General features: G+C 38.7%; 2 protein-coding genes across 2 annotated transcripts in view; both read right to left on the bottom strand.

Moving 5' to 3' along the window:
- LOC106939757 (dual specificity protein phosphatase 3-like) overlaps positions 1–1695 on the bottom strand; it is a 10728-nt gene extending 9033 nt beyond the window's left edge. The window contains exon 1 of the mRNA XM_015022295.1: positions 1337–1695. Coding sequence (XP_014877781.1) covers positions 1337–1551 — 215 coding nt within the window. The 5' untranslated portion in view covers positions 1552–1695. The remainder of the gene's footprint in view (positions 1–1336) is intronic.
- Positions 1696–2742: 1047 nt separating this feature from the next.
- On the bottom strand, positions 2743–4909 carry prl (prolactin). The gene is made up of 5 exons (XM_015022296.1): positions 4791–4909; positions 3842–3954; positions 3571–3678; positions 3284–3466; positions 2743–3202 (listed from the first exon to the last, which is right to left on the bottom strand). The coding sequence occupies exons 1-5, from the start codon at positions 4831–4833 to the stop codon at positions 3011–3013; spliced, it is 639 nt and encodes a 212-aa protein (XP_014877782.1). The 5' UTR covers positions 4834–4909; the 3' UTR covers positions 2743–3010.
- Between the last annotated feature and the right edge of the window lie 7645 nt (positions 4910–12554).

Here is a 12554-nt window from a genome sequence, read left to right as displayed (position 1 = left end):
GTATATTTTATTCAAATTTTGTGCTTTATCCATATTCTCAAGAATCACTGTTAAATCTATTTTAATAAATTCCTCTCTCTTTGGGTTTGGCTGACCTACTTGCCATCACCCTAATCTTCAGCTCCCTCTCTAGAGTTTCTACAGTGTGCGTGTCAAACTCATTTTCATTTTGGGCTCATGAAGATCACAACGTTCTGAGAAGAGCCAGCATAAAATAGCATAAAATAAATTGATAAAACTATTAATTAACAAACTTTTAAAATATTAACGAACAGCTGTGTCTGCATTCGACTTGGTTAAAATTTATAACCAAGTTGCAAATTTATAACCAAGTTGCAGGATCTGTAATCACAATTCAATCAAATTCTACATATTGACAAAATAAGCAACATTTTCCATTATGATTATTGAATAAATTTTATATTTTTTTGCCTATTTATTCAATACAACAAATATATGCATAATTTTAATCTGTTATTTAGGTTCTTCAAAAATCAGATCAGTGCTAGGACTATCATAGCCATTCAGTTTTCCAGTGTTTCAGGAAATCTTAATAATTCATGGAACGTCTTTAGGAATTAGGACTGTGGGTGTCTGTGCTGCTGCAGCGCGATTAGCATGGAGAGGCTAGTTTAGCCTTGAATAGGATTCAGTAAGTACAGTTAGTGAAATATGGAGCATGGCTCCGGGGATGTTTTCCTCCTACAGAGGACAGGTGAAGCACAGCAGCTATTTTCAGCTGCTCTCAAAGATCCTGATCTAATCTGAGCTCCTTTAGGTTTGAAGACGATGTTCTCAGTTGGTCACAGACCATCATTTCTTCGCTGCACGTATATATTTTTATTCCACAAACAAGAGAAGCAGCAGACAGACGGCTGTGGGGCTGCACTCACTTTAATGAATTCATTTTCTAGAAAGATGTAGAGTCCTGAGATAACACAACTAATCGTTATATTATTATTATTATTATTATTATTATTATTATTATTATTATTATTATTATTATATTTTTCCAGTAATATAATTATAACAAATCATTTATCCTACAGATCCAACATAATTTTTAAACATCAAAATATCTTTAACCATTACTTGCTGAAACTGACAATAATTATTCAGCAGTAAGAGAAATAAACCGTGATAAAAGGCGATTTTATTCAGTTAAATTGAACAAGAGTCTTGAATAATGACAGGAAATCGTTGGAAGTGGTTCAACGAGCGTGACCTGAATATGAATACTGCTGGTTGCTTTATTTATGACACACTTAAAGATGGATTTTTATGGCGCAGAAATGGAATAAACTATGGCTCTGGTGTGTCCGGAGCAGGGACTCACGCGTTGCCGATGTAGATCCGCGGGTAAACCTCGTGGAAGTGTTTGGTGGGCCAGCTGTAGAAGCCGCTGTCGTCCGTCAGCAGGTCGTTGAGCTGCTGTAGGGAAACCTCGAAGCTGGACATGTCGAAGCGGTCGGGGAGCGGCGGCTTTCCGCTCCGCTTCTGTTTGCTCCTCTTGTCCGAGGAGGAGTTCCGCAGGACCTCCAACAGGCGCATTTGGTGGGCGGTGAGGCGGCAGACAGGTGTCGGCTTACAGGGCTTGCGGCAGCGGTCAGCTGTGTTTCCACAACAGGCTGAGCTGTGAATGCCGAGCTGCAGCTGAGCGCCGGGATGCGTCGCTGAGCTGGGGCGGAGCAACTTCTGTCACAGCCCCTACCTGTCTGTTCTAGCAACCAGCCCCCCTTCTTCCCCCACCACCCCAGAACAGATAGGTAGGTTACTGAAAAGTTATTTTATTACAGTTAATTCACCAAATAAAACACATTATGTAGACCAATGGCACACAGACAGACGTTTTCAAACCTTTATTTTTGTGAACTATGATGAATTTCCAGCTATCAAAGACAAAATTTAGGATTAGAACATTATGTTAATGTTATTATCAATTAATTTGAAAATACAATTAAATGCAGCTACAATATGCAGCTTAGTGATATAAATCACACGTATATGTGATTGGTGTCCTAAAGAATCACAGATTTTTCATATATTACTTTTTTACATATATTATATTATTGTGAATTACTATGCACATTGGCAAAATTTAGGCATAACTTTCCATAATTCTGACCACTAGATGGAAGCAAAGTGCTTCTGGTACAATCCCTGCAATTGTAAATATCACCAAATTCAGCTCCTGAGTTTGGCCTTCTGTGAACATTTACTTAACAAAAAGCATCATCAGAACCATGGAGCTATTTTCCAGATATATAGCTACCAACAAGAAAAAAAAATCCTTCATGTTAGCATGGAGACAGTTTCTGCTACAAGTAATACATTCTAGGATTGATGCCTTTCTGATATTCGACTGAAAAAAAGACAAGTATTCACTGTGCAAGAAATAATATTTATTGATAAACAGACATAAAGGAAACAATTCAGTGACAGGCACTGCATTGAAGTTGGGAATAAATCTAAAGTGCAAATCCTGCAGAGTAAAACTGGGGAAGAAGAAGAAACCCTGTGCTTCAGTGCTCAGCTGTTGGGGAGACTTACTTTGAGGGGAGAACTGTTTCAGAGAATGACAAGACGAGGAGGAGGCAAGATATGGATGATACAGAAGTTACTGAGTTAGGTTAGGAAGCAATGGCCAATTTGTAATGCCAGACCAGCTGGAAAGAATGCCCCGGTAAAAAAACAAAAGGCAGCAATGACTACAGCTGACTACAGCGGAAATGATGCCATTAACAGGAGAAATCTGTTCCTATGAAAAAAAAAACATAAAAATGTCCTTTTTGACCCAATTCTTATGGTTTACCCCGACAAATAATTTGGGCATTGAGTGTTTTGAGTAACTGCTAAAAGTTCCACATTCTGTCTTCTATATACCTCCTCCATATCTCCATCCTCTGAAAACTTACACTACCTACTACTCAACAATTAGAATGGTGTTGAAGTGCTAGCTCTAAGCTAGTAGATAGTAAGAAGCAGAACTCCCCCCAGAGTCACGCTGGCCTTAACACAACTCGGGCTGCAACTTCGCTGCGCGACAGCGAAGGACTTTCAAAAAGCTGTCGATCTTGTGCGAGTCGCGGCGAAGGCAGGACAGCAGGAAGTTGAACTTGTTTAGTATGGTGACCCGGTCCTGGCCCAGGTCAGTCCCGCCGGTGTAGGGCAGGAAGGAGATGGCTTGAGCAGACGGACCCATCTGGAACAGAGAGAGAGTGTTGAGGTACAAGTGGGGAGCATTTTATCAAAAACCACATTAGGTGTAAGAAGTCTTGCCCACCTTGCCAGACAGTATGTCCAGACCGTCCGCCAGGCTTTTGGAATGCTCCTGCAGCTCCTGGATCTTGCTTGATATGCTGCTTTTGGATGGGTGAGGCAAGGTGATGGCGCTGGTAGACAGGACTGCCAGCGGATCCACCCAGGCTTGGAGCAGGGAGCGGGCCAGAGACATTAGATCAGACTCCTGGAGAAGAAGCCAGCATGTGAAAGAACAATGAGGAAGTTGTTCAAAGACAAGTCTCTCAGTAGAGAAAAGCTCACAAAAGAGCAAAACCCAGACCAACTTACAGATACTTGCAGAGCTTGCTCTTTGTCATTGGGTGTCTGTAGAGCCGAGGTGTGGCAGTCGGCAGGACGAGGCATTTGCATCCTACCATAAGGAGGGAAGTGAGAGTCCTAGGAGAAGAAAAGGGTGATCATCACAATGTCCAGAAGACAACATCGCTGAACATTATCAAGAACCAGTTGACCTCTAAGAGTTCACTCAAGCACAAGGACATCTAATCAAAGCCATAGAAGTGATCTGATTGGGTTTAATCAGGTAGCAGTGAGGTCTTACCATCTCCTGGGTGAGCAGTGTGCTCAGAGAGTGCATTTTGTCGGAGCGCTGTGAGGCTCGGTCAAGCAGGTCATTGACGGGCACGGCTCTGCACATGGCCACCAGGTACACCACTGGAGCAGGACGCAAGAGACAAGGCAGCTTTTAGACTCTGAGTTCTGCAGCTTTGGTGTCTAAATATGGTTTGTTTCTGGTTAATCTTATTACTTATCACTAAGAAGATGTTAACTACTGGTAACAAGGTGTTCCAGCATTTAAAGAAGTAGCAGTTTGACAGTCACAAAATGTTTCAGTCATGTTTCAGGCTTCTCATTTAGAGGAAGCGCTCTCCTTTCCCCATCTGTTGCTGTGCACTGCCAGTCAGCTGGCTGAAGAAAGGCTGCTACACTTTTCTCTGAGTTTTCACCCAGCAAGGAATACTTCTAGTTGCAAAAAAGCACAGACTGTGATGATGTGGAAACCAAAGGCTGATAACTCAATCAGTTTAAAATGTAACAACAAAAGCATGCAATAAGCACGTAAAAATTCTTAGTTTTAGTGGTTTTTCATACTAGAATTATGAGAAATTTTAAAGGTTTGTGCATCAGAATCATTTTACAGCTAATCACATTTGTTCTTTAATTTTAACTAAAAACCATGAAACCGTTGTATTTTTTGCTCAAAGCTATAATTGTGTGAAATTTATGTTCCAGCCAAACTCTGGGCTTGGTTTTGACTGTTATGGTTTATCTTTTATTGAAGAAGCATTACCTAAATGTCTGTTAGATGTATTTTTTAAAGATATTAAAGAAACATTCCTGATCATCAGACTTCCATAGGTGGGTTTGAACTCTGACGTTTCTTGTTCTTGCAGCTTAGAAAGTCAGAAATAAATGTAGTTTCTTCGTTTTGTATAATATTGCATTAATAATTTTTTTTGTTAAAAAAATAAAATAAAAAACCATCTCACCTGTGATGAAGAGTTTTCCTCCGCTGATTCTTCTCTGAGCCATTGTTCTCTTGTCTGTCCTGCAGGTTCTTAGTCTGTTCCTTCTTTGGCCCAGTTGCCTTTTTTCGCTATTTTGCTGCGTTTTGCTTCCATTTTATAGTTGCCCAGGTCTGACACTTTGTTTATGGAGCAGCGGGTTGAGTCTGCACTAATTGTCCAGAACTTGCTTTGACCAGTTTATAATGAGAAACATGGTGAAGGGGCTTTGAATGGATGCAGCAGGATGAGTTGAGGTGCTAATATAAACGTGTGTGTGTGTGTGTGTGTGTGTTGTGTGCGCGTGTGTGTCTGCATGGCATTGAAGTGGAAAAAGTCCCTCCCTCCTGTTGATTGAAGTGATGAATAAAAGCAACAGCTTTCACACTAAGTTTTAGGAGGTTTTCCTCATTTTGTTAAGAATGTCACTGGTGACCACCTGGTCATGAGCAGTGGGTCACCTCAACAGGATTCATCTGATCTGTCAGAGGTAAAATATGGATATGAATAATAATTAGGATAAAGATTAATATGACTCTTTAAGTACCTGTAGAATTCAATATTTACCTATATTTTTGAGCTACAGTTTTAAGATTTTAGGGTCAGTAAAATAGTTTTTCAGATTTTCAAACTGCCCTGAGAAAAAGTTTTCTTCTTCATGATATTACAGAACTTTATCTCAGTGAGGCTGAGATAAACATCTGGTGCGACACGTCTTCCTTCCCCAACTCACATGAACTTTTTATAAGGCATCTTAAATGCTACATTTTGTTAGGGTTTTTTACATCTCAGGAAGTAATGCAACAAAAACTGGTCAGTGCAAAAACACACATTAGATTCGTCACTGATTTCCCAAAAGCAGAGTAGCCGATAGGATTTAGAAACAGGAAGTTATTGTAGTTGCTGCGAACAAAATAAAATTAAATTAATAAATTAATCAGCAAGTATGTCCCAGCTCTCTCAACAACTTCAAATTACAGTGTGCATGATTTCCTCAGAATAATAAATGATAAAAATAAATTTATTATTTTATAGAGAGAGAGAGAGAGACAGAGAGAGAGAGAGAGAGAGAGGGAGAGAGAGAGAGAGAGAGAGATGTAAAAGATCTATTAAAGGTTTGTACTTCTTTTTTTATTTATTTTTTTATTTTAGCAAAAATGTACCGTGTCCAACTTAAACCAAAGAAGCAGTGTTGCCTAGCAGTGTCTGGGCAGATTTGTTAGTTATAGTGTTAATATTTTTCTTCTTATTATATATTATATTATTTTACAGCACAAAATTATCTTGGACAATAAAAATGTTGTCACACATTTCTGAAACATTAGAGAAAATCTCTCAAGTTTTCAAATCTTTTGAATATATTATTGTTTTTTGTTGTTTTTGTGCATTTGCAAGTCTTTCAGCTTGCAAATGCACTTTTTTTTCACTTTTTTGGCTTCAGGAAATGTGAAAATGTTTAAGATGTTGAGGGCCTTTTCTTAAAACCTCTCAGACTGAGCTGCAGTTTGAAGTATGATTGTACAAAAGACTTCATTCTTTTTGTTTGAAGTCAGTCCATTTAACATGTAATATGGCCACAAAAGTCATTGATTTAGCTCCCTGTATTTGATTGTCTACGATTTCAGTATTGAATATTGGGCAATTATTTAAACTTCAGTGTAATGTCGATGTTTATACTTAAAGGTTAAAATAAAAATGTTCTAAGAGTGTGTTACTTATTTCGCTGACATGTCGGCATCGGTTTAGCTCACCTCAGTTTTTGTGCCTACAGATGTTGGCTTTTGAATTGGCAGAGTATTTATGGCGACATCTGGTGGATATATGTGGAAGAGCAAGTTTCCATCTGAACTTAAAGGGAAAATCCTTTGAGATCTAAACAGCACAACTTACTGAGATCACATGAAAATGTGTACTTAGACAGCAAGGATGTTAAAAGCCTTGTTCTAGAGCTAAATAATCACATTGCTACAACAGCATGATAGAATTGTTCTAGATAGAAAACAGGAGTATGTTTCCACCATAAGAACTCTGAAATTTTGAGACTCATCTCAAAGATTTTCTAGAAAAAAACATGGAAATTTCTGAGTTTGAAAAGTTGAAAAATTGCTAGAAATTAACTGAAACTTGGCTTAATTTAAAGTTTCAAAAGTTGCAAACTTTTGACTTTTGAAACTCAGAAAATGTCCAAAAGTCGAGAATTTACTAATGTGGAAATGATAATCCTTGTACATTGTTGTAAATGGATGCTGACTTGGAAATGTTCAACTTTTGAAACTTCCATATCCAATTTTTTTTTCAAGAAAATGTCTAATCCTACTGATTTTTTTTCTAGCAATTTTTTTAATTTTTCAAACTTAGAAATTTTCCAGTTTTTTTTTTTTAATTTCTGAATTTATCCTAAAAATTTCAGTTTTCTTCTCTCACATTTTCACTCTTTCCAGCTCTGAAATTTCCAACCTTTTTCTAGAAAATTCCTGAAGTTAATCTAAAATATTTGAGTTTTTTGGTGGAAATGTACTCCTCTTTTCACCTACAATGGTCCTAATATGCCCATGTGCATCTTACTGGGTAAAAAAAATGGCTTTCCAGTCTTAAAGGTGTGTTGTGTCCCAGTTAGAATCTGGCCAAACATCTCCATTGCATCATCAGTCTTTTCACAACAAACAGCTGGTAGATCTTCTTTACAGTCTTTGTTTCTGGGCATCTGTTTGGGCAGTGATCTTACAATTGATCTGGATAAGCCAATTTCACTAATATGGTTACCACGAGAACAATAATGCTCATTAGTACTTGCGTGCAAAGGGTTTACTTCAATCAATGAAAAGCTGTTTACAGAGTGGGGTTAACGGGGTTAATGCAGACAGTAGTTATCTTAGAATGTTGGTGAGTAGAAATGTCAGTATTTCTTTCACAGGATTGACTTCCACTTCATCTGGATTCATTTCTAAAACGGAGTGTGGATTCAACCAAATCAGAAGTGACCATGTGAATCAATGTGTAGAGTTCTTCAGGGTTCTGTTAGAGATCAGATAGTATCAATATCTCCAAGGCTTTGGCACTAACTAGTTAACCAACCTCACAGATACAGCATGTGCATCTTTGGCAGTAACAAAAATACCTCCCTTACTAATAGTGCTATCCAAAGTGATCTACACCCCTTTTTTATTAGGTCATTCTAACACATGTGTGCTTTAATCTAAGCTTTTCTAAGCTTCTTTAATCTTTGTGGCTCTAGATGCATATTTAGGATCTCTGTCCTCCTGGAAGATGAACCTCCCAAAGGTTTTCCTCCAGGATCTCTGCGTATCCAACTCCACCCATCTTCCCATTAATCCCTGTTGAGGGAAGGCATCCGTATACCATGACGGGATGGTGTGTTCATGGTAAACTCCAGCGCACAACAGCTACATGGCTCTATGGTTTGTGGCAAGCAAACAGAACTTCTTCTGACTTTCTTTCAGCAGTGTTTTTTTTTTTTTTTTTTTTACTTGCTTCTCTTCCACAGAGGGCAGATTTGTGGAGTCTGTCCACCATTTAAAACCTTTAAACTGTGGAAGGGTTTGTCCCTGTCTCCAGTGGTACTTTGAAAAGAAACAGGTACAACCTCAACAGGTTGCTGATTCATCATAGGCCATTACACCGACACACACATCGATGCACACACTGATTCCTGAGGGCAATTCAGAAGGAAAGTTGAACAATAAACCTGGCACGCAGGTTTTTGAGCTGCAGGAGGAAAGACATTACCTGGAACAAAACGAAGAGCTGTTAACAATGACGTTGATTTTCTGCTCTGTTTTACAACTTCAGTCTGAAAATATAAGGTTGTAGTTTAACAATGGCAGCAAAGGAATGAAGCAATTCAGTCCGTGTTGCTTCCAAGTATTGAGCAATTAAAGTCAGAGCAAGATGAATGTTTAAGATATTTGATCCTGCTCCCTAAGGGGTTGTTTATGGCGCACGCAATGTTCAGTATGCTTCATCAAACTGGCACATTACATATGTCATGGCCAAACATTGGCGATTGGGTAAAATCAGATCCAATTGTTTCAAATTTCAACAGGGGCCACGCCTTCAGGAAACAAACGTTTCTCAATAGCCGAGGGTTCCAGACCCTCTGAACGAAGCAAAACGTAGATCAAGGTTCTTACCAGGTCAGGAAGGAGAGAAGCCATACGTCCTCTGGGAAAATATACAAACTCTTTACACAAAGATCCCAGGCCAGGACTGAACCCCAGACTCTGGTACAAACAACAGTTCTAACAACCAAGTCACCATTTAGCTCCAGATCTAATAGAGTACATGACTAACAGTTATTGCATTGACAGATTGACGGGTTTAGTTAGGAGTATCGGTGGAGAGGAGACACATTTTCCATATTATTATTTGTTAAAACTTTTTTTTCTCCACTACATAATTTTGAACTATGTGGTGAAGGTTTATGACATAAATTCCCAATAAATACACTGAAGTTTGTCACTGGCATGACAGAAAATCTAAAACATGGGCTTTTGTTTTCATTTTTAAAATGCTAAAAATCATCTTGAAATATAGTAGTAGAGGAAAATAGAGCACAAAGTTTCTACAGATATTCCTGAATGTATGAATAAAGCTTCAAGCAAACCTTTAGTTGCACATTACCTCCCCTACCTGGGACGTTTCTATATGTTCCTCTCATGCCATGCATGGTCCCCTGTGTCCTTCATGTGTGCCATTTATGGGTTTTTGCTTTCAACATCCTGAAAACCATCTGTCAGTATACATAATATAAGCGGTATGTGCGAACATGAAAGGCTCATACTTGACCCATAGACTGACTTTGAATTGATCTTCTTTCCACAAGTCTTCACCAATTCAGGCGATTTTAGTTCAACTTTCAAATGTTTGCCTTCAAAATGCGTATTCATTGACAGGAAACTCGTTTAGCTGTTGTTGGTTTAATGTTACAAAGCAACGCTACGCGTTTGTCCTCAAGTTGATTCAACAATGAAGAGTCAGCAAAGAGCCTACGGTGCCAAAGCATGAGGAGCCTTTATATTCTGTAGGAGGTGAGATGGAAACAGGCTGAAGTGGAGAAATGACACAGAGGAAACAATGTGAGGGTCGCCGGAGCTGTTTGTCTAATTTATGACCAGAGGCTTTAAGGACTGCTGCAGTGCACTGCTGTCGGTCGGTCTACCCTATGTTAAATGTCACATACACCCCTTGGTTCTGCGGCAGATCTCTGTTTAACTCTCATGGAATTTCAACAGGGAGTGTCTTCTTTTTTAGCCTGTTGCTGTTTTGCCGTGAGCCGTTTGAGGAAAAAAAATTTGGCCCTCTTTCAGCTGTTCACCCTCCACCCCCTTCAACACTCGCAATCTAACTTTCTGCTCCTGGCAAAAACCGTAACTGCATGCACGTGTACACGTGTACACTTGCACACGAACTTGCGCACACTCTCATAAACCAGAATCCGTGTTTCTTTGAAAGAAGACATCCAACCCCAGAGCATTTGTTGCACGTCAAAGTCCTTGTTTAGACATTCTCCGCTGCGTCCTGGACACAGAGACACTTCTCCAGCCCCGCTGACCTAGACGTCCCATCTGCTGAGGTCGTAGGTAGGGGTTACCAGCTCTGATGTTAAAACTCAGGATTTTGCAACTTAATGTACATGGTGTTCTCTCTTATCCAGTCCCTCATCCACCCACACCGAAGTTTGGAATTGGCTTCTATTTGCTCTAAAGAACTAAATTTTCTACTTCTACAAAAACCTTTTAGTAATCCCATGTATTTTGACAGTATTTATGGTGTTTTTAAGGACTTTTCTTTAAAAATGTCATGATCTAAACGGTGCTTTGTAACTGCAGTCTCACTTTCATTCATTAAAAGGCTTTTTTTTGGCAAAAGGAGCTAAGATATGTTTGAGCTGAGGTTTTACAGCGAGCTAATTGGTTGGCATTTGATGCTAATGTAATTTAGGGACACTTTCTTTGTGGATAATGAATGAGGAAGAGGATTACTTGAGGAGCTTCAGAGTCCAGTTACAGCGTGTCCTTTTTGAATTACGAGTGACGCAGAGACATGAGATGACGTTCATGACTGGAGACACGGACTCCTCTGGAGTGGGACAAAGACATGAAACGCCCCAAAAAAAATATAGTTCAATTTTTACCTTAATTGAAGCATCTGTTGTTTTAAAATATTTAAATTTATGGTTTAATTATTCAGAGATGTTCAACAATATGACAGTACAGAGGTCTTCATCATGAGGGCTGTAACCTCGTAATGCAGGGCTTGTGAGATTTTTAATTAAGTACACATTTTTTGCAGTTTTTATTTAAAAAATTGTCCTTCAATGCACATCAACATGAGTCCAACATGTAATAAATTGATAAACATAGGCATATATTAAGGTATTTCAGTCAGAAATGCACCCATTTACTACAGAATATTAGGACCATTGTAAATGGAAAAAAATAGGAGTAAATTTCTGCCAAAAAACTAAGAAATTTTGAGATTAATCTCAGAAATTTTCTAGAAAAACCTTGAAAAAGGTCGCAAATTTCCAACTTTTTTTGGAAATTTGCAAAGATATTGGTGGAAATGTACTCCTATTTTCTTTTAAATCTACAATGGCCTTAATATGCCATTGTAAACATTCAAGGAGCAACAGTTTGTTCATTATGTTAAAAATTTTCCATTCTACGCAAAACAGCTTGTTAGTTGACCATCACTTTTTAAATTGTGATGCCTGTGTTGTGATTTGACAGTGGCAGTGTGGTTTGACGAGTTAACGAAGCCATTGTTTTGGCCATGCTTCTAAGTATTAAGTTATGCCGCAGCAAGAGAAATGTTAAGACATTTTATTGCTGGCAAATATGTTGTGGCCCTTCTTCCTCCGGGCTTACGCAGTTTCCCATAAGCTTCATTCCTTCACAGGTGAGCTGGCGCATTACACGCTAAACATTAGTGACTGGGTAAAATCCGGTATGTTTCAGACTTCAACAGACTCCACGCCTCCAGTAAGCAATCAGTTCTCAATAGTCCATTCCCTCTGTACGAAGCAAAGTGTAGAGCAAGGGGCTGGTTTTTACCAGACAAGGGTTAGATTTATTTTATGTAGCTTTTTCTTTAGCTTTGTATTTAAGCTAAAAATAAAAAAAAATGTGTATGATCATACCTTTATTTTTTCCATGGAGGTTAGTTGTCCTGGGTCGTCGACTTTATGTTTTCAGGTTTTCATTGCATAGAAGAAGACCACACAGTGACCTGAACCTGGTATTTTTTTTAGGCCTTTTATGAAGAGACTAAATATGTCACACATTTAAAAATTTAGACAGGCAGTGGACTGTCAACATGTTATATGTAGTGTATTGGTAATATAAGCAACGGCTATACGCCAACTGCCTCCTTTGTGTGCGACACAGCGCCATCTAATGTTAGACACAGCTTGTTACTGCCTCACCTCGTCCTCATATTTTGAACAGGCAATGCTTAATTTGAGCTATTTTCACCATAAAATGTTTAAATCATACAGAAAACATATTTATAGAAGAGTTAGATGGGTCATTTTAAGTCACTTTCCTGTAATATTGTTAGTATTATATTAATTATGATGGCAGGTCAACAGCCTCCCTAAAGATCAGAAAGGAACCTGACTTCAACTAGAGAACTACATTACCCACGATCCAAAGGCTTGACCAAAATATGTAGATTACTAGGAGAAAATAACCAACACAAAGTCCCTAAATCATAAAATATTTTATT

This window comes from Poecilia latipinna, unplaced genomic scaffold, assembly GCF_001443285.1.
Source record: "Poecilia latipinna isolate Pla-1442-1.1 unplaced genomic scaffold, P_latipinna-1.0 Scaffold2973, whole genome shotgun sequence".
Lineage (NCBI taxonomy): Eukaryota > Metazoa > Chordata > Actinopteri > Cyprinodontiformes > Poeciliidae > Poecilia > Poecilia latipinna.
Note: the sequence above shows the minus strand (reverse complement) of the source record. Positions and strands in the feature narration are given on the sequence as shown.